Source organism: Larimichthys crocea, chromosome XIX (genome assembly GCF_000972845.2).
Source record: "Larimichthys crocea isolate SSNF chromosome XIX, L_crocea_2.0, whole genome shotgun sequence".
Lineage (NCBI taxonomy): Eukaryota > Metazoa > Chordata > Actinopteri > Sciaenidae > Larimichthys > Larimichthys crocea.
Window position 1 is genome coordinate 6,849,388 of NC_040029.1, and position 26,022 is coordinate 6,875,409.

General features: G+C 40.9%; 2 protein-coding genes across 6 annotated transcripts in view; both read left to right on the forward strand.

Moving 5' to 3' along the window:
• The first annotated feature begins 304 nt into the window (after positions 1-304).
• cxixh7orf57 (chromosome XIX C7orf57 homolog) lies at positions 305-7,780 on the forward strand. The gene is made up of 8 exons (XM_010740042.3): positions 305-468; positions 1,227-1,277; positions 1,650-1,826; positions 2,303-2,393; positions 2,684-2,813; positions 3,454-3,518; positions 3,654-3,754; positions 4,647-7,780. Exons 2-8 carry the CDS (start codon positions 1,235-1,237, stop codon positions 4,703-4,705), a joined length of 666 nt encoding a protein of 221 aa, XP_010738344.3. The 5' UTR covers positions 305-468; positions 1,227-1,234; the 3' UTR covers positions 4,706-7,780.
• A 1,668-nt stretch (positions 7,781-9,448) lies between these two features.
• Positions 9,449-26,022, forward strand: part of LOC104926241 (plakophilin-4) — a 40,171-nt gene continuing 23,597 nt past the window's right edge. Inside the window, exons 1-5 of one of the 5 annotated variants that reach the window (XM_019260796.2) lie at positions 9,449-9,938; positions 10,666-10,883; positions 20,933-21,045; positions 22,295-22,329; positions 22,863-22,991. In XM_019260796.2, the coding sequence (XP_019116341.2) occupies positions 10,737-10,883; positions 20,933-21,045; positions 22,295-22,329; positions 22,863-22,991 (424 nt within the window). In that variant the 5' untranslated portion in view covers positions 9,449-9,938; positions 10,666-10,736. The remainder of the gene's footprint in view (positions 9,939-10,665; positions 10,884-20,932; positions 21,046-22,294; positions 22,330-22,862; positions 22,992-26,022) is intronic. The other 4 variants (XM_010740054.3, XM_019260798.2, XM_019260799.2 and 1 more) reach the window with 4 other exon arrangements.

Here is a 26,022-nt window from a genome sequence, read left to right on the forward strand (position 1 = left end):
TGCCTTATATTATATTATATTATATTATATTATATTATATTATATTATATTATATTAATATTATTATGATTATTATATTAATATTATATTATATTATATTATATTATATGTTTTTCAATGATATTTATGAAGGATAAAGCCAAACTAATGACTAAGATCGTCTCTTATTGTAGAACCACCATGAATACAATAAGAAAGAGCTCTCACTCTGTCCAATTCCGGGAACTGCTCTCTATCTCTCTCTCGCTCTCTCTCCACCCTTACACTTGACAGCCTACAAAATGACGTCACGGCTCCTCTCGCTGACACACGATCTTTGTGGAAGTCGGCAGCAGGTGCCACCGGAAGTGTGTGCGGTCCCATCCCTCCCTGCTGGTTAAGAAGAAGCTAACAGAGTTTCGATTTGCGGAAAAAAAATAAAATAACTCAAGCTCGGCAATTAACAACAACGGGGAAATAACATATAACGTAAGAGACGTGTGTCTTGTTCCTGTGGGAGCGCTGTAGTTAGCTGCTTGGCGGGAAATCAGCCTCGTCGCGGCGCAAAGTAACGTTAGCGCCACTGCGGCAACGAGCTAGGCGGCTAGCTGCGTTAGCGAGGCTTTGTTAGCCGCAATGCTAATTTAAAGTGTGTCGCTATAGAAACGGGTTTATAGTGTTTATCTTTCTGCTTTTACACGGAGATTACACACTGTTTGTGCGGCCGGACTACAACTTCAGGCTAGTTAGCGTGTTGTATTGTGAGAAAACTGGGCTCACTTTACAGCAAATGTCTTTTTTTATTTATTTTTTTATTTTTTAATAAGCCGGATTAGCTTTTGTTAGCTCGTATACTTTGCTTTGTTTCATGCACGCACAAGTAAAAGTCGTGTTGTTGTTTTTTTTTCACCGGTTTAATGTTTTAATAGCGTCCTAATTGCGGGTGTTTCGACGAAAGAGCGCAGACAGGCTGTGATTCATGCAGAGAGGCAGTAGGCCATCAGAGAAATGCATCATTTAATGCGTTTTATAACATAATTAGCTATGTTTTATTAATATTTAGGACTTTTGGTAGACTGTTAAGCAGCTAATTGCTTATTAAGAACATCTTTTTTAATGTTTTTTGTCTCCTGCCCCTCTCTGTCCATTGTGTTGGAGGATTAGCTGCTTACTAATGGTCACATGTGGTGTTAAATATGTGTTGTTTCACTGTGCACAGGCTTTAATATGTTTCCTTTCGTCATCAGATTCTGAAATGAGTGCCGCTGTACCCAACCATCGAAGGACCAAGCCTGGTGGTAAGACTCAGTTCATCAGTGATGGGAAATGCGGTTCAGCTTCGCCAAGAAGAGCCGGCTCTTCGTGTTACACCTTTTTAATGATTCAGCCAAATTTAGCACTGTTCACTGATTTGTACGTGTACACATGTCACTTGTACTGAAGTATTAAAAAGTAAAACAGTACATTTTCTAATATCAAATCGCTGTATGTGCCAATTATTTTCATTTACATTTACTCAATTAAAAGAGCCGGCTCTTTGAACCAGTTCGTTCACGATCAACATGATGTGTCAATTCCTGTTCAAGAAGCGTTTCTAGCTCCCATCATCCGAGTACTCCAGCGAGGAAGTGTTCATAAAGCAAACAAATGTAATTTTCACATCATTGCAGGCATAAAACCTGGCGTTGTGACCACTGGTGTGACTGGACCGACCTCCCAGATCCCTGGTCTGTCCCAGAGCGTTGAGGCTGATAACACTCCGGCGGAGAGGATCAGCGGACGGCGAGTTGGGATATTTGAGTCCGACTCAGATTATGTGAAACTGGCAAAGGGAGGTGGACACAAAGGTAAAGGTCATCTTGTTCTTTTAAAAGTATTTTAACACAAATTTGGTCGCTTGTTTTGAGCTTCAACCAAAAATACTAACAGATGTTCATTGGGAACTATCGTTCAGGTCCAGTGCTTTGCTCTCAGATGGCATCGATTTGTGATATGCTAGTGTTACCTGTGTTAACATTTCCAGATTTTTGGCCTCAAAATGTAGTCTAACCTATAACCGACCCTTTTATCATGATTTGTTGCATTTTATTACTGTGTTTCACCTTTTGTTGTCTTCAAAGCAACAAGTTATTTCACAAAAATCTCAATTTCTGGTTTTACTTACTGTAACACTGTGGTTCAAAAGTTGGGTTGAGAAGAAAGAAGGATTGGCCTGAGTTTAACAGACTGCAGCTTAAGTATCAAATTGTGCTGCAAAGGTGAGATGCAGTGCAGCGCTTCATAATCGCTGGTAGCATTTTGAATATTTTGTACTCGTCTGCAGGGCTGTTGAGTCATGATGCCAACTCTGATGACAAGCCGAAGAAGGCGTACAATCCACCGACTAACTGGTTTGGAGTTGAGGAATCAGAGGGGTAAGAAGACTTTAATGGTGAAGATGCATCGCCACATGTGGAGATGACGGGCGTGTCTGTGTGTGTGTGTTTCGCACCACACGGTTTTTAACCTGGAGCCTGTTTACAATTATTAACTCTTGTTTGGAGTTAAACAAACATGAAGCGTATTTAAGGAGAAACCTGTCCCTGAGTTCTTATCTAAATCAAACACTAGTCAAGTGGACGGGCCACAGCCGAGATTTCCCAGCATGTAAAGAGTGGTTAGCAATCATTTCATATCGTATATCACCGTGGTTTTGTGCTTACAGTGGAAACAAAGCAACGTCCCCCAACAGCCAGATGAAGGTGGGCGTGCAGCCTCTGGCTGCACCGTTTGGCACTGATAACGGTTCAACCTGGGAAAGAGAGGCCGATAGATTTTCCCCTGATAAAGAGAAGGTGAATGGACCAAACTAGTCACCACCCCCACCACCTCCCCCAGCATCGACACCGTGTCGATGTCTTCCATCCTTTTTATTTTTATCTTCACATATTTACCATCACCATCACCTTTTTTTTTTTTTTTAGTCCCCTGCTTCATCGTTGCATTCGCTGTTTTGGTTAAACTTCATTTTGCCGGTGCGTTGGCTGTGCGATAGCTTTGAGGAAATATTGATTTACGTTTCAGGTGAGTACAGAGAAAGAAGCTGATAAAATAAGTACATTTCATACAGTATTGTTCTTCTTTTAGTAACCAAAAATCTTGTTTTCAAGTCTTTTAAGATGTTACATGAAACCCTTCAACTAAAAACGCAAGAATCAGGTTTTTATGTTCTTCCCTGAGTCACACAGGGAACCCGTCAGGTTAAAATCAGTTATTTGCCGTTTTTTCTTCACGCCAGTTCCTTCAGTTATTTTTCCATTGCATGACTAAGTTTTCTTCCATCGTTTCATTCTTTGCTCTGTTATTTGCCTTTTTTATATTTGCCAATAAAGTGAATCAGTCTCATTTTAAAAGTCACATTTGTTTGTTTAATAATGTGTCTGCTACATTCAGATCATTGAAGGCTGCACAAATAACCACTTTTCCGTCCCACAGATGTCTCCTGATGGCATTGCCAATGAGATGGAGGGTCTGTCCATGACCAACAAATACAAGAGAACGTGAGTAAACCTTTAGGAACTACACCACGATTCATCCTCAGATTAGTACTCTGAACGTTATGAGTGACGTATAAGCCTTCTGTCTCAGTACCAGGAGAGTCACGATGATGATGCTGTCTCTTGTCGCCTCCTCAGGTCTTATGATAAGAAGGCTCCTCCGGTCAGCATGTCCAAGCTGCTGAGTCATGGCTATGTTGAGGAGAAGAAGAAGTCTCCTAATGACGACGATACCTCAAGTACGACACGTGGCTCTTTTCAGGTTTATGACGTGGAATGATGTTGAAACACTGAAAATTCAATGATCTTAAATGTCATGATACGACACCTGCAGAGCAGCTAATGCTACAGCTGCTTAAAGTTCCCATGAAACAGTTAATGGGGGGACTTGTCTTGTACAGTAATAGCTGTTTACAAGTAAAACTCTTTTATCAGGAAACTCCTGACCACGGTACTCTACGTGCTGTCAGTCGCGGAGGTTGTTTTCGGTCAGGTCCAGCCGTGTTCAACGGGAGGCTGCTGAGCCCGGCTCTGTTGCTTGCTAACGACTCATACTTTGCGGTTAATGTTAGCTACTTGGCAACAAGTAAAGCTGTCTATCTGTCAGGAAACTCACCTGTAAATCACAGAGAGCTGAAGTTATTATGTTGGATTTTTTGGACAGTAACTAGTGAGGTCAAGGCCACAGAAACCGTCTGCTCCAACAGAAAGCATTTAATTGGATGCCCTCGAATGCGGGATGAGTTGTCAACATTTCTTTATCATTTTCCAGGAAATGACAAACTCTAACATATTACAGAATACCTACAAAATGATTTTTTTTGCCATCGTTGGGTCAGATACTGGTGTATATGTGATGTATAGTGCTAGATGTGTTATTAAAAACACTTCATGAGTATCACTTTAATGCTTCAGTTGAAGCTTTAAAACGTGACTAAGCAGGAACAAGAAGCACTTGTGATCAGCCAAAAAATCTGGAAAAATAATAAAATATTTTAAATTTCATTGTTTATTTTTCAATTCCTTGTTTCATCGGTTCACCCGAAACCTGATTATATTCATTTACAGTAAAGAAAAAGTTGTTTCAGTTGACATTTTGCCTCCGACGTTGACGTTAGTTTTGTTTTCCAGGCGTGACTTCGGAACAGACGAGCACCATCGCGACGGAGGACGTGGACGACCTGGAGTAGTGCGCGCAGGTTCCTCGTCTCAAGAGAACAAAAAGGGGTCGTCCTAACACAGGTTCATGGTTTCACAAATCCACGAACACGCCACTCCGCCCCTCTCGGATTCACTCGCATTTATTGTACATCCACTGACTGTTAGGTTTTGTACTCATGTTTATGCAAAGGTACCTGTCCTCTATTTATTTTGCTTTAATTTGTAAAAAGAAGTTCACATGGATTTTGTTGAGTAGACGTGTTGGTGCTCGGTGTATTTTTCTTTAATTTCTGTAATTCTCGATTTGAAAGACGAGTTGTGCACAGGGCAGGAAACTAACACGTTGCGTCCGTGGAGGCTGGTTGAGTGGAAAATCACAACAGTTTCACCAAAAACGTCCACCCCAACGTGGAAACGGTCAAGTTTCGGCTGGTGGCTGATGTTAGTTTCCTTCCCTGGTTGTATGAAGATCGAGTTTGTGAACTTTAAAAGTGTTCGTGCTAATGAAATGTGGTTCCAGTGACGTGAAATATTATTTGTTTTGATCCAGGGCTCCTGCCCTCTGAAGGGATGTTAGAGGTTTGTGTGTTTTCGGCTGCGGGGGTCGATGCGGTTATTCGTTCAGACAACAGCTCTGCAGCTGTGCAGCCACAGCCGCCGTGGTTTGTTTGTTTAAAAAGGACCAAAACTGATTTTTTTTTTTTTAGGTTGCCGCTCTGCAAAAGGTTGCTACTCTCTACTATTTCCCTGACAAATCTGTTGTTCTTGAGTCCTTAAATCGGAGAAATATGGATCGTCCTTTTAGTCTAATGAAGCCTCATTTAAAATAAACTGGCCAATTAACTCAAGTGATGTTTACTAGCTTCCACAGGTTTTTTTTTTTTTGTTAATTAAGAAGCTCTTAAATCAATAACAACGCCAAGTGTTTGATGCTGGTTCAGATGTGTCAGAAGCTTGCTAATGATGAAATAAATTGGGTCCATTCTGCATGTTTAAGCCCTTCAGTGTTACTGCATCGTCATCCAGCCTAATAACCCAAAAACTCATGTAACAACAGATAGAGCTGGGAAATTTGGGAGGAAATAGCCACCTTCAGCAGACTGACAAGCTGAAAGTCAAGTCCGGTGTAATTCCTTTCGAAGATTAAGGCAGACGAGTTTTTAAAAAGTGAGTTCTGAACATGCCAACCAAGCAGTTTTTCCCTGCACCGTGCAGTGTTTTGACTTCGTAGACATCAAGTAGGAGAACTTAGTGTTAGTGCACTGCCTGGTCACGCCAAACCCTCCATCTCATGACATGTGTTTACCTATCCGAGTTAAGTCTCTTCAGATGAGAGAAATGGTTACTGCGGCAACGTTTTTACATATGAGCTGTGTGCCATAAAGCCAAATAAAAGAAAGGGAAGTGTTTACAACCTGACAAAAAGCTGTTGAGTATTAAGTGTAGACTAATGAAACTAATGATAGAAATAAAGGCCTGTCTCTAATATAAGCCTGTCAGAGACAAGGATATCGTTTACATCTCTCAGATTTATTATTTAACATTTTCCAGTAGCAATTAACATCTGAATTGAAAAATTTGATATGTACATGATGTATAAAAATACAATTGAGATGATAAAAGGAGAATTTTAGCGTCATGTTGACAAATGCCGATCATAAAGATGCAAAGAAAGTGATTACAAATAAAATGAATATGCCATTTTCACCTACAATATATGCAAAAACATGGAAAAATATGATGTAAAATCGTATGAAATGTTAAAATTAGTCGCAGGTAATAGATTCTGAACAACCAATGATATATGGTACAATCACTCTTTACTTTTTACGGTTGCACAGTCAAGAATTTCAAAAAGTCTTACATTTTATTCACATAAGTCTTAATTGTTTCTGCTCGCCTTCTGTTATCGGGTCCAGTTTTTATTTATTTGATTATATCCTCAGGAATTATTGTCGTAAAATGCCATATTGTCTTGTCTGGTTTTCACGCTTGTTCCAGTAGGATGGGATATTAAACGGCCGTCCTTGAGTTTTAAATTAAACCGCGCAGAACCCCGGTCGACAAATGTGGTGAAGGTGAAATTTTCTTTTTCATTTACGACTGAAATATTCACGGATGGTTGAATAATTACTTTCTTTGCTTGCTCTGTGCAGTTCAGCTCTTATTCAGGATTAGTTTGGAGCTTTGCTTACAAAGTTGGCCCCTTAAACCACAGCAGACAAGGGACAGAATTAAAGAAAGAAAAGAAAAGTGACATTTGATGGACAGTTTGGGCCTTGAGTCATTTAACGCTCTCAAGTTTTGAGCTGAACCTGATGGTGACAGTAAAATTGTAATCCCACAGGGACGTTTGTCAGGTGAGGAGAATGCTCTTAAAATGAAAAAGGGGATCGGGATGATTTATTTGGGTATAACATCCAGGTTTGTCCTCATAAATCCAACACATTCATCACCTCGTGTCTAAAAAAAGGAGAAAAAAAAAGTCGCAGCAGCAGACTCTCATCTGAAAAGACTTACAAGAGATGTGTTGTTCAACCCAACTGTTCTGGTTTAAGTTTGTCAATTTTCAGCAGTATATATTTAAGCAATGACGCATATATGAATCTATATGTGGTATTAAAAAAAAAAAGTGTCAAGTGTTGTCCGAACTAGATGCTTTACTGTGTTTAGTGACACTGGATTTTATTCTGCAGTATGAAGAATGGCGAATGTATCATCGTTTTGATTTGCTTTGACGAGCGGGTTTATTTCTATGAACTGATGAATATTCAGGTATTTATGGTTATAAAAGTGTTTCAGAAGTCTTCTCCCGGTGAGTTGCTGGCATATCGGTCTCTTTCAGAATCTTTTAGTGGCTTATATCTGCAAGAGTCCTCCCTGAAGTACTCGTACGTCCTCCTCCCTTTTATCTGCCAAGTGGTGTTTAGTTCGTTTTTAAATGTACCACAGGAGACTGACGAAAGCAGCTTTTAAGCAGAACACCGCTCAAGTATTTGTAGTGAGGAGAAATCCACCTGACACGACTCAATGTAAGACCCCGCCTATCTTGATGACTGCACACAGACTCTCTTATCATTTAAATAAATGGGCATGTGCATGTACTTCTGTGCTGTTGTTTTTCTTCTTTAAATGCAAGTGTGGGAAGGAAATTAAACATGATTTTTCTACATGAATCCACACATAAAGACTTTTCATATCATTTTCTTAAAGGTCCAGGTCACCCAGATTACAAATTATCCCGACCAGTATCTGGTGCAAATAGTTACCCAGGTTTTGAACTCAAATTTCAGTCCTCCCGAGTTAAATATAGGTAGTGAAACTGCTTGAAAATAAAATGAGGAATTGAAAAGGAAGGAAAGTTAAAAAGAAAATTGTTGCAACATCTCTGTTCAATTTATTCTGGGTAATCCAAAGAGCACATCTGTCAGCACTTTTCATGTGAACTACTCTCTACCAAAGAAATACTCTCTGAAAAGTGTTCAGAGTTTAAGTGAGACATTTTTTAATTTAGGTAAACCCATCCTTTAATCCATCAAGTGATGCTGCAATGTCGAACATGTTGAACATTTCTTATTTTCTTCCAGAGTATGGTAATCGCAAATCGAACCTACAGAAAACTTGCATGATCATGAAGGTGGAAGTTCATATTTGAAACGTCTGCAATGAATAAATGAAATGTTCAGACTGAAAACATTAAAAATACTCATGGAATAAGTGTTAATTATGAAATAAAGGGCTAACTGGCCAGATTTCTGAGGTAGCTTAGTCTAATTTATTAATTGTTAAAGGTCCGGGGTGTCAGATATAGCTACAGATATACCCTTGAATCAGTCTTTTTAATCTACAGGCGCTGCAGATCCTTTTCTACAGAGTTCAAGGTAGCCCGTAAGGGACAAACTAAACACTGACGCTATGTTTAGTTTCACATTTTTCGTTATTTTCCCGTAGTTTCTCTATAACACTATGACCAGCCTGTAAAAATGTTCCTATTTCACTGACATTTCCAACATGAATTATTTCCTGTGTCATTTAGGAGTAAAATAAAATCTATGAATTCACTTATACTGAATAAATTTCCCAACCCTTCTCCCTCAAATCACACCCTTCTTTCTGCCAGACAAATCCTCACAACCTCCTCGTAATCTGTTAAATGTTTTGTAAAACATGGCCTCTCTATGTGTAAAACTTCCGTCAATGGATTCTTGTTGTGATTGAATTTGCAAACATTTCCAAATATTGTTAATACACTCTTTGCCCATAAAGTTCATGAAATGATTGTGACGATCAAAACTTTATTGATGCTTCTCACGGTTAAAATTAAACCACTATTAACCTGATGTGTATAAAAAGGAATAAAAAGAGGAATGTGTCTGAAAGCTAAATTATTCCAACTTCATGCCAGATCACATGAAACACAATGTGGGTCATATTTTTGCATCTTATCTGAAAACCATATGAACACTCCATCCATGATTTAAAATATGTTATTTTATGGTAGAAAAGTTGTCATAATGTATATTTGAAGTATTTCTTCTAATATTATTTAACTTAAACTAAAAAACTTGGCAGTATTGAGCTTCCATACATTGACTACCATAATTTCCACTGAAGTACTTCATAAACTTTCATTGTTAAATCATCCTTTGGGAGTCCTATAAGGACCAGTCGGGCCTCACAACGAGAGAGGAGAAACGCACACACACACAAACACATGCACATGCACACACACGCACGCACACACGTGCACACACGTGCATTCACGCGCACACACGCGCCGGCTGCAGGCTGCATCCTCCCTCTCCAAGCAGCGCTCTTTCTGCACGGAGCTGCATCTGCACTGACTGAACGCGACTGCAGTAGCTACACGGCATGCAACGCGTGCACCATCATCATCATCACGGTGATCGGCTGATCGATCCTCGTATCGGAAAATAATCCATAGCCGCATGGTGACGTCACGCCGTTGATCGGTAATAGTGGCTGGGCGGGTAGGTGGGTAGGAGGCTGGGTGCCGCGCGGACGCCAGAGGTAGATGGGTGCATTAAAACCTCACACCGGATAAGAGGAAGAACAAATACAGATATTTATTTTGCACGAGGAGTGTGTGCACACGCACGGGACTAGTTTGTTTTTGTTTATTTGCGCGTCGGGCGCGTGGGGAATGTAGTAGCTGTCACGGCCGCCTGCAGGAGGAGGATGGATGCGTAACAGGACGGATCGAGCCAGCTGTGGCCTGCTTCTAACAGCAACATCTGGCCGGTGAGTCCGACACTGACTGTGTGGAGCAGGCACCGGAGAACAGAGAAGAGAGGAGAGGGGAGGCTGTCGGTGCCAGTGCAGCCCTGCGCTCCCCCTCTCTCTCTGTCTCTCTCTCCGGTCTCTGGTCCGGTGAGTCGAGTGTGACCTCGTCCTTGGCTTTACCGGATGGTGGTTGAGTGATGGTGTGCACGTTTGACAGACAGGCTGCGTCGAGCATAACATGAAAAAAAACAAAAAAAAACCGTGACATGCTCATGCTCGGGCTCATGCATGCAGCGTGCACCTTTAAGGTAAACTGTGTGCAACTGTAGTATTGAAGGGTTAAATCCCCACTAGCCAGCCTCATAATGCAACTGGAGATTAAATATATATATATATTTATATATAAGGGAAAGCTCTATAGCCTTATGTCTGAGGCTCCATATAGAAGTTGATACTATAGGTCATAAAAAGCCACAATCACACTGTGAGTGTCCATTGGAGTATTGCAGGATTATTATAGTGATGTCATAAGGTCACAATAGATTCACTATGAGTCCCTGTGGAGATATTAGAGAGGTTTTAAAAAACAAAATAGCACAGAGGTCAAAGTGAATCCTTGCAGGATTATTACAGTAGCACAATATGTAACCTCCCTTTGACACCGTCAAATGCCCCTGAGGGGGGTATGACAGTGGTTTCCTGTTCCTCGTGCCTCCTGCTTGTCCACATCCTGACCGGCTTGTAGTCCTTCTGCAGGGTCAGAGAGGGCGCCTCAGCAGCCAGCCGGCTCTGGACTATCGCGGGGAGGTGGAGGGGATGGAGGTGGAGGGGGACGCAGAGGGGGAAGGGCCCATGGGAGTCAGAGAGGGGCCGAGCGGTCATGGACTCCTGCCGAACGCCAGCAGTAGCATCACCACCACCACCACCACCACCAACAACCTCCTGGCTTCTGTCAAAGAGCAGGTAGGAGGCAGAGGATGCTGCAGTCACACCCTTCTTCCTCTTGTTGTGTGTGCTTTATTTTCTCTCATTTACCCAACGCTTCATTCACATTTGATTTTGATGTGAGGCTGTGCTCACGTTGGCAACCTTTTTGTGTGTCTGGAGATCAGATCTTTCTTCGGATGAAGGATCTTCTCCAACATGAACCCATGTGCCGTAGTCACATGGGACTGAAACTGTCGAGGGACCTAATTGCAGACAACCACCATAAGTTAGACGAGAAGTTTAATAATTGCTATTTCTATTTCTGTACCTCCAAATATCAGACAATGGGCCTCTGGACACAAACATGTAAAAGTGTCCCCACCTGTCCCGCAAGACCCCCAGACTGGAAGAGACACAAAACATCACTGTATTGTTGGTCTCCGGTGGTCGTTTTGTGTCTCCTTGTAGTCATTTTGTGTCTCTTTGTGGTTGTTTTGTATCTCTTTATGGCTATTTTGTGTCTCTTTGTGGTCATATTATGTCTCAGCGGGCTATTTTGTGTCTCTTTGTGGTCATATTATGTCTCAGCGTGGTAATTTTGCGTCTCTTTGGAACCATCTTCATCTCTTTGTAGTCGTTTTGCATTTCTTTGTGGTCATTCTTCATCTCTTTGTAGTCGTTTTGCATTTCTTTGTGGTCATTTGATTGACTTTCCAACAAGAAAACACTCCGTACAGAGGTTTGGTCAAACAAACCAACTACCTATCACATTCAGACTCTGATGAGGGGGATCACCAGGTGCACCACCCCTGCTCACAGGTTAAATGAAGCCCAAATTTACTGACAAATCCTGAGGATTATCTGCAGATGAGACTCAATGATGAGCTTCCTGAATTTTCACACAAATTTCTATTAAAACCCTTGTTAATAATTTCCGGGGATGAAAACTTCCATAATTCTGTAGCCTGAAAAGTGTGGAAAGACACGAAGGAAGCCGTATTTGATGTAGATTTTTTTATTTTAAAGTTTAAGAGCAAAGACAACTTCTCCGGTTATTGCATTTCACGAGGAACTGCATCACCAGGTATCCTGCGAGAATAGGCCTTGCTACGAACTGACACTGTTATGTAAGTGTATTTTTGTACCTGTTTCCTTTGCTTGCTTTTCACACATTTCAGTCACTGTTTGAACCGGAGCATCTCTTCATTTCTTTTCCCGTCTTTGTCCCGTCATCCTCGCGCTCGCTGTTAAAATGCCAACATGACAAAGGCTTTGACAGATGTATCTGGTTAAATGATGTAGAAGTTAATTAATGTCTCGCTGACATATTTTTTAAGCGCTGAACGTTGATCTCAACTGACAGTCAGAGATGTTGACATCTGTTTTCCTACCTCTAACTTTGTGTGCTATTGACACTCAGTGAAAAACATCAGATCTATGGGGGGGAGATCACAACAGAGACACTTGCAGCAGCATTGTGAACGCAGCCTCCGTCTGTCTCCCTTCCCCTGCTGTTATTTTAATGCTCCTTTCTATCCCGTCAACATGGGAGTCTGTCTGTTCTCCTGCTCTTAATTATGCCTGGATGGTGGCCATGTTCTCAACTTAGTCCCTGGGTGTGTGACTCTGAATTAGGCACACTGCTATTTAAAGGCTTATGGTGTCCAAGAAAAGCGAATCTGCTTCTTCACTTTTAATCTGCGATTTTCCTCGCGAGCTAACAGATAACACATGTGGGTCTCTTAAGTCTCGATTGATGTGAAGTTAAGGAAAATGCTGTTCGGCTTCCTTTGGAGCTGCTTTGTCAGCCCTCCATCATACTCAATGCCTCAAAGGCGCTGCTTGCTGCTCATTTCACACATGGGAATCCATGACTGCTGCATCATTTTCCCACATTGTGTTTCATGTGTCGGATGTTGGATGCGTTTGTTGTTTTTAGTAATGGATGCTGAATCATTTTAAGGTCGGTATGTTTGAACCAACAGTCAGTACTGCCTAAAACTCCCAGCATCTAGTTTGCAGTAACAAACAGGCAAAGTCTGATTGCGGTATTGATCTGTTTTCCATAACTTCACTTCTGAAGCCAGCCTCAAGTAGATGTTTGAGGAACTGCAGTTTTTGGCTTCACTTCGCAGACAAGGTCGTAGCAGAATTTGGGCAAACGTGGCTCATGGCTTGTTTGGGAAATGGTTTGTTCTTTAGATTTGAGGATTTGCTGGAAGAGGCGAGGCGTCCTTGATGCCTCCCTTTCCAGGGAAATGAGCTGATTTCTTGATTTCTCTAATCAGCGGGTGCATGTTGATAACAGAATAACAAGAGGTGGATGATTAACAGCCAACAAAGTAGAAAAAAATCACCCCCAAACTTACAGCATGACTGCAGTTCTGAACTTGGAAGCAAACATTATCATGTAGCTTGTCTCAGACTGTTGAGAAGACTGTGACCAGAAAATATAATCAAGTTGCTTTACCTTTTCTCCATGTTGAAGTGCAGGCGGCAGTGCTGCTGAAGCGTCAAATCTACCGCCTGCAGTTCCTCCACAGAAATGTCAAATTAGACGTGCTAAATGGAGCATGTCAGTTATTGCCTGCCATTGTGTTTGGAGCGTGATGCTTTTCCACTTTGCTCTCGTTTAGCCCATTAAAAGTAGGAGAGTGATAGACGTGAGCAGGGAAATACCAGAGCTTGAAGATTGTACGGGAGGGTAACATGGAAACCTAAAGCTGACGCTAGTGTTAGTTTGTCACTTCTGGAGCAAACATTGTGAGATTGATTATATGTTGGGACAACAGCTTGCAGCAAAGATGTTCCAAAATGAAAGATGAGACGTCTGTAGCTGCTATTTGCATCGTTCTGTGAAATCAAGAGTGAAATATGTCCCTCATATCAGATCTAAACAGTTTATAGAGCTGCAGAAATGTGAATTTCTACCTACGTCAGAAGATTTTGTAGAAGAAATTGACCTCCAACTGCACAAAAGCATACCTGTTTGGTATTATTTTCCCCGGCTGAGCTAAAGCATTTGTCAGCTTAACATTTGGCATCAAAAAAATAGTTTGACATTTCAAAAAACATGTTTCTTTTATTTTTTATTTTAATCTCGCAGTTACACAGCAACATCTAACCACTCTATTATCTATATATTTAATATAAGGGCACAGATGCTAGAATTTAAGTCATATATATACATTACTCATACTACTACTACGTCATATAGTTCTCACATACAATTTAAAAAAATAACTCAACTGATTGTGGCAAATGAGCTGAACTCTGCTCGAGTGTTCTAAGTGCTCAAAGTGGGAGTTGTTGAGTCTCTGTAAATAATATTATAAAGAGTACGGTGTAGAGAGTAGACCTGATTGATATGGAAAGTGTCATGAAATAACTTCTGTTATGATTTGGCCCAGTATCAATAAAATTTTATCTAATTAAAGTGGCTGGGAGGCAGATTTTGCTCCCTTATGAAGCTAAGCAATGTACTGCTGTGGATGGGGCAGCAACAAACCGTACTCAGTTAAAGTGTATGCTGTATTTTTATAGTATTTCCACAGTTTTACCTTGCTGTCTGAAAACCCTTTACGATGGGAAGTCAATGATTTATAATATTCTTTCCAAAGCCACCAGACTCCTTTGACAAAAACCTTAGACAACACAGTAGTTGCTGGTCAACTTCTGCCTTTGACCCGAATGTAATTCACATCCAAACTAACAGTCAAGACTCCAAAGTCACACAACTAAATACGCAGCTTGAGGCAGTGGTAAACCAGCTGCCAACTCCCGTGTTCTGCGATGTAAAATGACGTCTGGTGTCTCTGAAGAGAGCACAGATTGATATAAGCGGTTCAGGCCTGTCTCACAGCAAAGTAAGGCTTGTTTAATATAGGGTACACTTAATATTGATGTTTTTAGGTAGCTAAAATATGTTTTGTTGTTGCCCGCGGCCACAGCTTCTCCAACCCAGGGGCATGTCGACCACCTTCTACTGTAGATAACACACTGACGATGCAGCAATACCTCATGCAACCCTGCTTCAAATAAACCACTGTCAGACACAATTATAAAAACTGAAAAAAAGGGAAACTATTTAACTACTTACTCATTGCAGAAGCCCATAAATCAGGAAGAAATAACCAAAGTCTGGCGGGCAAACACTCTGGCTGGGTGGCGAACTGGTCAAAAGAAAGTTGCGACGTGATAGGTCCATGCCCGGTGGGATCCAGGGGTCAGAGTCTTAGAAAAGGAAATGCACCAAGCAGCGAACTGAACATTAGACTTTTCTCACGTTGTTAGTCATATTTTTCATCTGCTTGTTGCAGCAATTCATGGACGCCATAAACTTCTTACTTTGCAATATTTGAACCAATTACACGAGTTGTAAATTTCCCATTTCATACACGTTACTCTGAAGTTCAGTTCAGACATATTGAATATCTTTGGTTGCTTGACTACAATCTAAAATAAAGCTCTCAGGGTTTGAACAATGCTTGGCTGCGCAGCGTGAGTCGGTTATCGCGGCCCCAACATTGAATTTGGTGTGAGCAACCAGGTCAATAAACAACAATATCATCACAGCGGCTCTCCCACAGGTCTTTTTATCCAGTTAGAGGAAACAAAGCAAGTTTATCTTTCATTATTGTGTGAACTATAGAGCATCCCGTCTGCCAAAATGTTATCAGATATTCATCCAGCGACTTATTCGGTTTCCCCCTAGGCTGACAGTAGCAGACTGTTGTTGTGTAGGGCAGATCCCAGGTGTAAAAGCACTGCATGAATGTGACGCATGGTGCTGCTGAAAAAGAACATGCATGCTCAGCAAAACACTTCCCAGGATACAGGGGGGTGGGTGGTGTGGAGTGGAGGGGTTGCTCAATAAAACCACAACAACTGGGCCGCGTCAGCGCTCTCCGTTGCTCGGATTGATTCAGACGATTAGATTCAGAAACAGCAACACATGTGGTCAAAGCAAATTCACCCAACAGCTGAGTTCTACGTGGATGATTGATGGAGCTGCAACAGGTTTACGTCATATGAGCTGCAGGGTCAAAATCTGAATCTCAGCGTTAAATCTGGCTCCGTCAATCCAGTTATGTCACCGACCCGGCGCTGCCCTGCCCCTGATGTTTGACATCTGCCTGGACGCATTCACTCTCCCAAAAAAAAAAGCTTATGATGGCCTCTTGTTGCAGCCTGCCGTGTTGACTCGAGCTCATCATCATGTTAGCGGCCTGCAGCGGAGTCGCTGCGGTGGAACGGGAAGTTGATTTCTCTTGATCTACAGTGTGGAAATCAAAGAGGAAAATCCACCCTGGGAGACAGTTTTAAGATCTCATCACTCTGCGAGGTTCTTTGCATTTCCAGGGGTTATTTACTCTCTTAGTGAACTCAATTTGTCTACACCTGCCTCATCTGCTTAGCGACTCCCATCGTCTCTGAGAATGCCTTTTGACAGCCCTCGGAGAACGAGCGCAACTTGTTGCCTTCCATCCAGTGTGGGTGTTTGGGGCATATAAAGAGACTGAAAGTGGTTTAATTCATCTATGGGTTACATGTGTAGGCGTAGAGAGCAAGAGAGATGACAAAACAGAAGCTGGATGCAGGGCATTCTGATCTTTTGAGGCTATTGTGGGCTGCTCTTTTCCTCTGATGGTTGCTCCCTGTATGATTATTGAACGTTAGTGTAAAATGAGAAGAAATAAAGCACGATTAGAGAAGATTTTCAGGCATGTTAAGCTGCCTTTTGAAGACAGCAAGTTATAGCAAGAGCTGCAATGTGTCGTAGCGGCAGAACTAGGCCGAACAGATATCACAGATGCAGTCTGGATAAGCCAAACTACCGGGCTATGATTAGACACGGAAAGAGGGAGAAAGACGCATGGGTCTGTGGTCGGATAAAAGAGAGAAAAATACTTTGTGATGGTGCACAATAAACCGCAGCGAATCGTTCGGTAGCATGCAGCTGGTACGAGACGTCGCCTGGCACGGCTTTGCATCGGTCTGGCGGGGCGAGGCGGGTTTCCAGACTTCATGAGGTGACAGGCGCAGGGCACGATGGGGATCTGTTTGTCCCTCGAGGCGTGCCGTAACGTGGCGAGGCTGAAACAATGAGCGCTGTGTGTTCCTGTCCTGTCTCCATGCTGCTCTGAAGTGATGTAAGGAGACGTAGCAGCCAGAGAGAGGCAGAGTCAGCAGTGACGCTTCAGCAGCATGCAGCACGTTTAAGCACCATGTTGTTTGAATAACACACTGTGGGCCTTTAAAGCAGTGAATGTGACAAGACTGAGTCAACTTCTTGTTGTTTTGTCCTTGTCAAATGCATCTTAGACCTCTCTTTTTCCATTTAATGCAACCTACTTCACACTGTATTGTCTTTTTCTCTCATTCAGATCATCTCCTCTCTTGTTTTTGTTTTATTGTTATGTTTTTCACCGATCCGTACATTTTATCACCTTGAAAACGCAGTAATTGACTGGATTGAACTACTCAACGGTGTTAACTCCAAGTGTCAAAATGTGCCACGTTCATCACGCTGCAAAAGTCAAGGAATCGTTCAGGGATTTCATCTTATTTACAGATCTGTTACTCTGATATTTTTAGTTTTCTCACCTTCGAACTGTTTTTCTATGCATTTCTATTGTTGTTTTTCTGGCTCCAGAAGTGAGTCAGTCTCCATAAGTTAAATGTTAAAATGTCCAACTTCACAGCAGAAATAATGTTTACAATGTTAAAATGTCCAACTTCACAGCAGAAATAATGTTTACACCCTGGTACAAAAAACCTTTTTGGTCTCTATAGCTAATTTCCCCATTCATGACAACTGTACTGAGGGTGAATTTTTATGAAGCTCACATGTCCTGATGATATTACGGCTTAAAGTTATGCAGAATTAACAGTGTGAACACTGATTGACAGGTAGGTGCCATTACAAATGGCTTGTTTGAGCATGCAAGCTTTATTTAGTCCGCCTTAGGTCTTTGATGATTTTTAGATTAGCCAGGAGGCGGAGGACTACGATCGTGGCAGCCGCCAGAGCCACCGTGTCCATATTTTATACTGTCTATGGTTAAGTTACATATGTAAGTTGGTGATGCTGGAGTGTGGATGTTCAGAACAACCGGCCTTCAGAGCAATGGTTGTTTATAATAATGGACTTCTGGACAAATGGGACATTGGCTTTTAATGGTCCATCCGGCACTGTTCTAATTGCACTTTTATTATCTAACAATCTGTTTATCTCGCTCATTTTTACTAATGCAGTAGTAAATTATAATCTACTATATAAACTGTAAATGACCCTTAAATCTGCTGTTTACATCTCGTGATTTCGTATTTGGGTCAGCTGTAGTCATGTGATGCACGGAGCCTTGAGAGACTCTTGTCTCTTGTCTCTAGTCAGATGGTATACAGAGATTTAGTTAATGGTCTCGTCATGTTATTTGTTTGTGTCTCATCCACTATGCGCTGAAGAAGTCTGCATGATATTAGAGCTGACAGCGAAAATAAATTAAACTAGCCTGATCTCAGAAGCAATGTGTCTGCTTCTGTAATGAAAATCTTTAAATAAGACGTCATCTGGCATCTGAAGACGTATGCCACACATACATGGCTGTCACAGAACTGTCCATACATTACAACTTGAGCTCAGAGTGCATGAAACTTTAATGATCCCCATCAGGAAATTGGATGCACAGAGCTAATTTTGCAGAGTTAATAAGTGTTGATTTTTCTCTAGCAATTATTCAGAGTTAATTGGAGAGATGTTTGTCCGCTTACAGGGCTGATATGGCTCTGAGGCGGTTGCTCAAAATTATCACAAAATGTTTGTTTAATTGTGCAACTGCGGGAAAACACTTTTTATTATGAGCCAAGACTTACATGAGCCATGTAAAGGATTTTAATTTCTCTAAATTTGAAAGTGGTTTAACATTTGTTCGAGGATAACATCGAGAAACTTGTCGGTACCATAGATAGCTGTTGACCTGTAATAGGAAAAAATTCACCCTCAGTACAGTTGTCATGAACGGGGAAATTAGCTATAGAGACCAAAACTGTTTTTTGTACCAGGCTGTAAACATGTTTATTTCTTTATTTTAAACATAAACGTTTATTTTAACATGGGGACTTATGGAGACTGACTCACTTCTGGAGCCAGCCTCAAGTGGACGTTTGAGGAACTGCAGTTTTTGGCATTTCCGCATTGGCTTTAGTTCGTAGTCATAGAGATTGTCACTTGGTAACGTAACTAATGTGCTTAATTTAATTATGATATTTTCCTAAGTCTCGTCAAGTAGTTTTGATGTCGAAACCGAACCAAGCTGCGACTGTTTCACAGTAAACGAGTCGACATTATCAGGCCTTTCAATTTGACTGAGAACATTTCCCGAATTACTACAAAACAAGGTTTCCTGGGAAAAGCTGCGTGGTTTCCAGCCGGGTTGTTTTTTATTTAGACATTATTTTCAGACAGCTAATTCTCCAGTGCACCTCTGTGATGACACCAGCTGTGGTTCCTCGAAGATTTATGAAGCAGCTGAGAAGCCTCGGTGTTATGTAACAGAATTCAAATGAGGGAGTGCCAAAACTACCAGCGATCCAGCCAGTCGGCAAACATCTGCCTCACTTTTATACTCTCGAGCAAGGCATTAGATCTCTCTAGAGCTCCTAGGGCTTTTAATAAGTGGGTATAATGTTGTGTTGCAATATTTGTGTTGTCAAAATTGCCATGTTTGTATGTTGTTTCAAGTATATGTTTAGATAGATTCACATTTTGGAACTATACAAACCACTAATGCCAGTTAAAAGAATCGCTTTGAAGCCGCGTTATCATGATCTAGTCAGATTTTCAGGGAAAACCATAAGGACTTTTGAGTCGTGTACCCATGATTCATTTAAATCATAAAGTACTGAGTCAACAAACAGCATCTGATTCCCATTAACCTACAGTACACTTACTCATTCATCGCTAGTAGGTGGTACAGCTTGAAGCGTGAGAGCAGAAACAGAGAAACAAGCAGGACTGAAAAAATCTCAATGTGCATAAAATCTAATTATCTTGACTCAAGGCCTTAAAAGGTTTTGAATATAGTTATGCATGGTCAGGTTAGTCATGGCAAACAAAAGGCGAAATATGGACCCAGAATGGCAGAGAGCTGTTTATAATTATTTGTACATCAGTAGAAAAACATACTGGATTGTTTCCTGTATCCTGACGGGCAACATTAATTCAGTATGAATAAAGCATTAACATATCCAACGCTTTAATGTCCAGATGACAATTTATGGGAAACACTGTGTGCTCATCTAAAAATACACATAAAAGATATACATAAAGCTAGATGTTGAGCAGTATATACATTTCCCTTAATGCTAAGATAATCAAATGGTTACATTTAAAACATGTATCATCTATTATATAACTAACATTAGTTAACAGCAGCTACAATTCATGACTGTTTACTGTCCACCAGGAAAGTCTGTAATTCACAGAGAGTTGAGGTGGGGTGAATATTATGATAGAGACCAATATAAAAAACAGAAAACATCAGGCACCATCTTGAATGTTTAAATAAAAACTCTCTTTTTTTGCTAAAACAAACAAATAAAGACCTAAAAGTCTTATTTATTTATCTCATTTTAATGTGGAATTTATTCATGATGACAGCTGTGAGAAGTACTGTCTAAATACTGTGTGTATCTGGTGTAATCAGAATAATCAAAATACGACACGCAGGTATCTGTTTCTACCCTCTATAGTAAATAATAGCCTTGTAATCGATATTATATAATTCTCTGCTCATCCCTCTGCGCTGTACTGAAGTTCCTAAAACGTATCAATCACATTATCTTAACTGAAGGCCATTAAAAGGTCCTACACACAGTTTTAGTCCTTTAAGTCTTGAATCCACTTTAACAGGTTTAAAAAAAAAACGAGTTCACAGCCAACCGGTGAGAAATCAGTCAAGTCGTCCACAAAACAGGTTTTTAACATTTAATTCTAACTGGCATCAAATAGGTCTTAAAAAGGGTTAAGGCTTAAATTTGCGTGTCCTGGTTGTAATCACTGCCCATAAATGTCTTTTCCACAGGAGCTCCAGTTTGAGCGACTGACTCGGGAGCTGGAGGAGGAACGGCAGATCGTGGCGAGCCAGCTGGAAAGGTGCATGCTGGGAGCTGATTCGCCAGCAGGAGACAGCAGCAGGTAGGTTTGATGGCAAGTTGACATATTTCTTGTGTTGAATCACAGATTATTTCTTACTCTCCTGCAAATATTGCTAATACACAAAGGGATTTCTTTAGTATCTTATTGATTTAAGTGTTTAGCACCAAGTTGTTGTAGTAGAAGCCTCGTAGTATCTCAGGAGTTTTTATTAACGCCCAAGTAATTGACTCAACCTCAACATAGTCCAATCACAGCTTAGCAGCTGCAGCAACTCAAGCTTTGGACTTTTTATTTCTAGTAACTGGTTGGACCACTTCTGTCTTCAGAACTGCTTTAATTCTTTGTGGCATAGATTCAAAAAGGTGCTGGAAACCTTCCTCAGATATTTTGGTCCATAGTAACATGATAGTATCATGCAGTTGCTGCAGATTTGTCAGCTGCACATCCATGATGCAAATCTCCCGTTCCACCACCAACTCAAAGGTATTGGGTTGAGATCTGGTGACTGTGGAAGACATTTGAGTACATTGAACTCAATGTCATGTTCAAGCAATCAAGCTTGAGATGATTGGAGCTTTGTGACGTCCTGCTGGAAGTAGCCATCAGAAAACGGGTACACTGTGGTCATATAGGGATACTCAGACTCAGATAGTTGATACAAAGCTAGACGGATCTATACTTTCATATTGTCTGACCCTGCCATCCAAATGTCGCAGCCCAAATCAAGACTCATCAGACCAGGCAAAGTTTTCCTAATCTTCTATTCTCCAATGTGAGCCCAACATTGCAAAGATGGTCTTCTGCATATCTTTCCTTTCTTTCTGTCATCTCGAACCAGTCTGGCCATTCTCCTCTGACCTCTGGCATCAACACTGCCTTTTTTGCCTGGAGAACTGCTGCTCACTGGATATTTTCTCTTTTTCAGACCATTCTCTATAAACCTGAGAGATGGTTGTGTGTGAAAATCCCAGTATCAGATCAACAAACCGTGCCACCTCACTTAAATCTTCTTCTTATGTGTGTTTGAATGAATAAAAATGTGAAGATGGTGGCTTAAGATGCAAGATCGTTCCTCAAATCATCGTAATATTTAAGTATTTATCCCGCCCTCATAAGAAATGTTCCTGAGGTAAAAGATTGCATATTGTTTATTTTTCTTTAGCATTAGCAGCTCTTCGTACCCTCCTCTTCCTCTGGACTGATTGAATATAAACTATTCAGCCATGACTCTGATTTGATTTACGTCTGTCTGCTTTCTCCTCCATTTCCTCTTCTCCTTCTGCCGAAGCTCATCCGAGAAGTCGTTTGCATGGAGATCTGCAGGTACGATTCCTCATTTTTAAGCTTTAATATTTATAATAAAATGCTATTTATAGGTCTTAATATTACCTCTTCAGAATGTTACCATCTTAAGCTATAAACAGAAGGTCCTACAGCTCAAAATAACATCAGATCCATATGATTTTGGCACTAAACAAAGCGTTTTCCCACATGTAAAAAGTCAATTTAACCTTTAAAGAGCTGAAAATTGCCAGCGTGCAACACTGGCCAGTGAAGCAAAACAAAACAATGTTTCCACCGGTATATATGAGCTCTGAAATGGACCCATTTACTATTCTGTCACAGATCCCTCTGCTCTTTCCTGGCCCATTCTTCACTGTCGGCTTTCCAATAAAACAAAAGCACCGCTATAAAATTCTATATTATTCTGTGTCAAAGAATCAATACATTTAGTTTCTTAGATGAAGAGGATTCTGTCTGCAATGGTGATGTTGCTACATCGTTTTCATACAGACTATTTCAAAGAGAAACATTATATACTTCCCAGTTGCTGTATGTGTTTAACTTCATATCAGATGCTTTGGCAGGCGGAGAGTCTCACGGCGGAGTCATGGAGGTGTCTGGGTGCCCTGGCCGTCACCTGGAGGCGGAGGAGGGACTCTACCTGCCTGAACCGGACCGTGCCTCCCTGCATGACAGTGAGGGTCTGTTAAATGTCCACACCACACATCTGGTTGGCTGTGAATCATTAACATGGTCCAACAGGTCCTTGAAATCCTTTAAAGTTTGTGAATTTCAAAAAAAAAAATCAAGGCCTTGAAAGTATATTTTGTAAACAGGCTATGCTCTGCGAGTGTTCTCAAACTATGCTGTGTTTGAGTCTAATGACTTTAACTTGATTAAATTAAAAAAGACCTTAAAGCCCCCGAAAACTAGGCCTCAGATCTTAACTATGTCCAAAACAAAGAATATTAGTGTGTCTCTCAATACCTCTCGACTTGTCCTGTCATGGGTTCTTAGCTCTAAATACATTGGTTTCATTTGAACATAGGATAAGATAGACTTTATTGATCCCCACATTGGGGAAATTTTCTTGTTACAGCGGCTCACAATATACAAGGTGAATAGGAAAAATACACACAAATAAATAAATAGGCGGCGCCAACAGACACCAAAAACACCTAACACAAGTGTTGGACGATGCACATCTTTAAAAATAACTCACAATTATAGTTTTATTTTTAAAAAAAAAAGGCCTGTTATTTCTTAAAACAGCTGAGCACTGTAGTTTATATCAAACAATACCCAACCTGAAGAAATAGTGCATTTGACTGTTTTCAGGGGTAGATTAATCCACGCTGTATATATACGGTGTATTTGGGCCAGCAGGTGAGTTCATGGGATTTGCTGACATTAAGAAAAAAAAAAATATATATATCACCAGATGTATCCTTAAAGTTATTTCAGGTGTTTTTACCAAACTCATAAACAAATCCTTCCTCTAAAAGTAGCACAAAGAGTTGATTATTGTTGCTTAATTTACCACCCACATCACATTATTTTGATGCCAAGTGGGAGAAATCTAAACCTTGGTAACAAATCCCACGATCCCACTTGTAATTAACACTACAGTAGGAGGCTGATGTGGCTCAGATTATTGTAAAAGCATGAACAAATGAAAAAAATGGTTATATTTTGACAAAAAGTATAAAACCATCTGTTCAGATCAGTTCCAATCACCCAAAACGTAAAGTTTGTCACCACTCGGCTGTTTTTTATCGTCTTGTCGGAAAACATTTCACACGTATTCACACCTGGGAGCCTGTCGCTGTTGGACCTAGGCATCTCCAGTGGAGCGGTGACACTTTCGGTCCATCAGCTTGCTCGGAGTTTGTGTTAAACCACAGAAACATGGGTGACCGATAGGTGAGGCGTCTATGCAGAGTTACACCAAACAGTGAGAGTTATTTACAAAGGCGATGCATCCTCCCACTTATTACAATAAATTAGAATATCATCGGTAAACATGTACCTTTGGAGTAGCTGCTTGAAATTTTAAAAACACTTTGGTCTTGTTTGTATTCCATCAGTTGGAGTGGTCTGATAGTATAAAAATATCCCCCACATGCTCCCTCCTCCTCATCTTACGAGAAAAGTAGGCCAGCATTATTGAAGCTGTACAGTAATGCAGTTGTTCCAGGAACCGCATAAAGGCTTAATGCAGATATCCATGTGTGTGTATTTATATGCATAATGCTGTTTAACAAGTTGAAAGCAAAGTGAGATAATATGCAAATCCTTAAACCACAGTGATGTGATGGCGACAAGAGGCACCGAGCGGTAATCAGCCTCTTATGTTCGGTGTTTCCTCACCTTATTACCTCTCTTTCCTCTCAGGTTCAGAGGTCACTCGGCCCAGATGACCTCGTATTCCGACAGCGGCTAACAGGACAGCAGTGTTAGTTATTACAGCAACCAGAACGTGGTGCGTTCGGAGCCCAAGCTTCTTATCAAGAAGCCCGAGAGCTGAGGGTCAGCCTCTGGGCAGGTACGCCTGTCTCCACATTGAATTACCTACCTGAGCTGAAAAAGTCACATAAAGATCAATTTGAGAGTTATTCTTGACCTTGGAGACAGCAGTTGAAGGCTATTAGTGTCTCTTCAGGACTAATTACAAACCTGCTTTTTTTCTGCCTCTGTTTGAAATCAAGGACCTATGTTTATAAATGAGTAAGTAATTTTAATGGAAATCTGCCACTGTTTCTTGAAACTGTTTTGAACAGAAAGCTTGGCCTAGTACAGTGACTGACTTGGGTTGGGCTGAGCAAACAGTTGATTTTGAGGTTCAAAGACCTTAAAAAGCAGCTAATTAATGATTTCACCTAAAGGTCAATGATTCGCTTGTCTGGGAGCTTTCAAATGAGTGAATTAATGTTGAACTTTAAAGGTAAAGTGCTGTGCGTCCTAGAGGCAGAATGTATGATGGCAACTAGCAACTCCAGTCGCTGATGAGATCACATAACTTGATTAAAAGCTCAGTAAATTGAACCTTGTAGGGAAATCTTCTTACTTCCCACATGTGGTTATTTCAGATTCCAGCTGGTGTCACCTGATATATTAGATGTTGTTGTTTTTTTTACTGTGAATAATCCCTCATTGCCCAAATAATGACTGCTGTCGGCTCTCGACAATTACTGTCATTAATGATGAAGAACATCAGCTAAACCCTTCAAATCAAATCGAGTCTTACCTTAAAATTGTTCAGACTCAAACGCTATCAGCTCCTTTCATTGTGGCTCATAATTATATGCTCTTTGCATGACAGCAGAAGCAGGAATGACAGATAATAGTGAGCCCATTTGAATTTTACCCTGATTTATTCCAAACGAAGCTTACATGCCTTGGCTCTTAATTTTCCTTCCAGGCGTTCGAGGCTTTGATGGATTAAGGTGGCGCAGATCAGCATCCAGTTGGCTAAGTCTGTAATTGAGGGACTTTTTACGATTGGTAATAAGGTGGAAAAACTAAATGTTTGTCACTATAAATATGAAATATTCTGTGAAATATACTTCCATTTATTCATAGGCACGCACGTTTAGTTGCTTGGACAAATGAAAAAGATAATAACGATGCTCTTCATCAGGCGTGATGAAGCATCTTGCCTCTTGGCAAGTGTATTTGCAAATGAGAGCAGTGCAGTGTGCAGAGTCTAATTTTCATTTATCAGGTATTTAT

Coding starts and splice junctions, on each gene's coding strand:
- cxixh7orf57 (XM_010740042.3), top strand. CDS start 1,235: ATGAGTGCCGCTGTACCCAACCATCGAAGGACCAAGCCTGGTG. Junction 1,278..1,649: donor TCGAAGGACCAAGCCTGGTG/GTAAGACTCAGT, acceptor ACATCATTGCAG/GCATAAAACCTGGCGTTGTG. Junction 1,827..2,302: donor AAAGGGAGGTGGACACAAAG/GTAAAGGTCATC, acceptor ACTCGTCTGCAG/GGCTGTTGAGTCATGATGCC.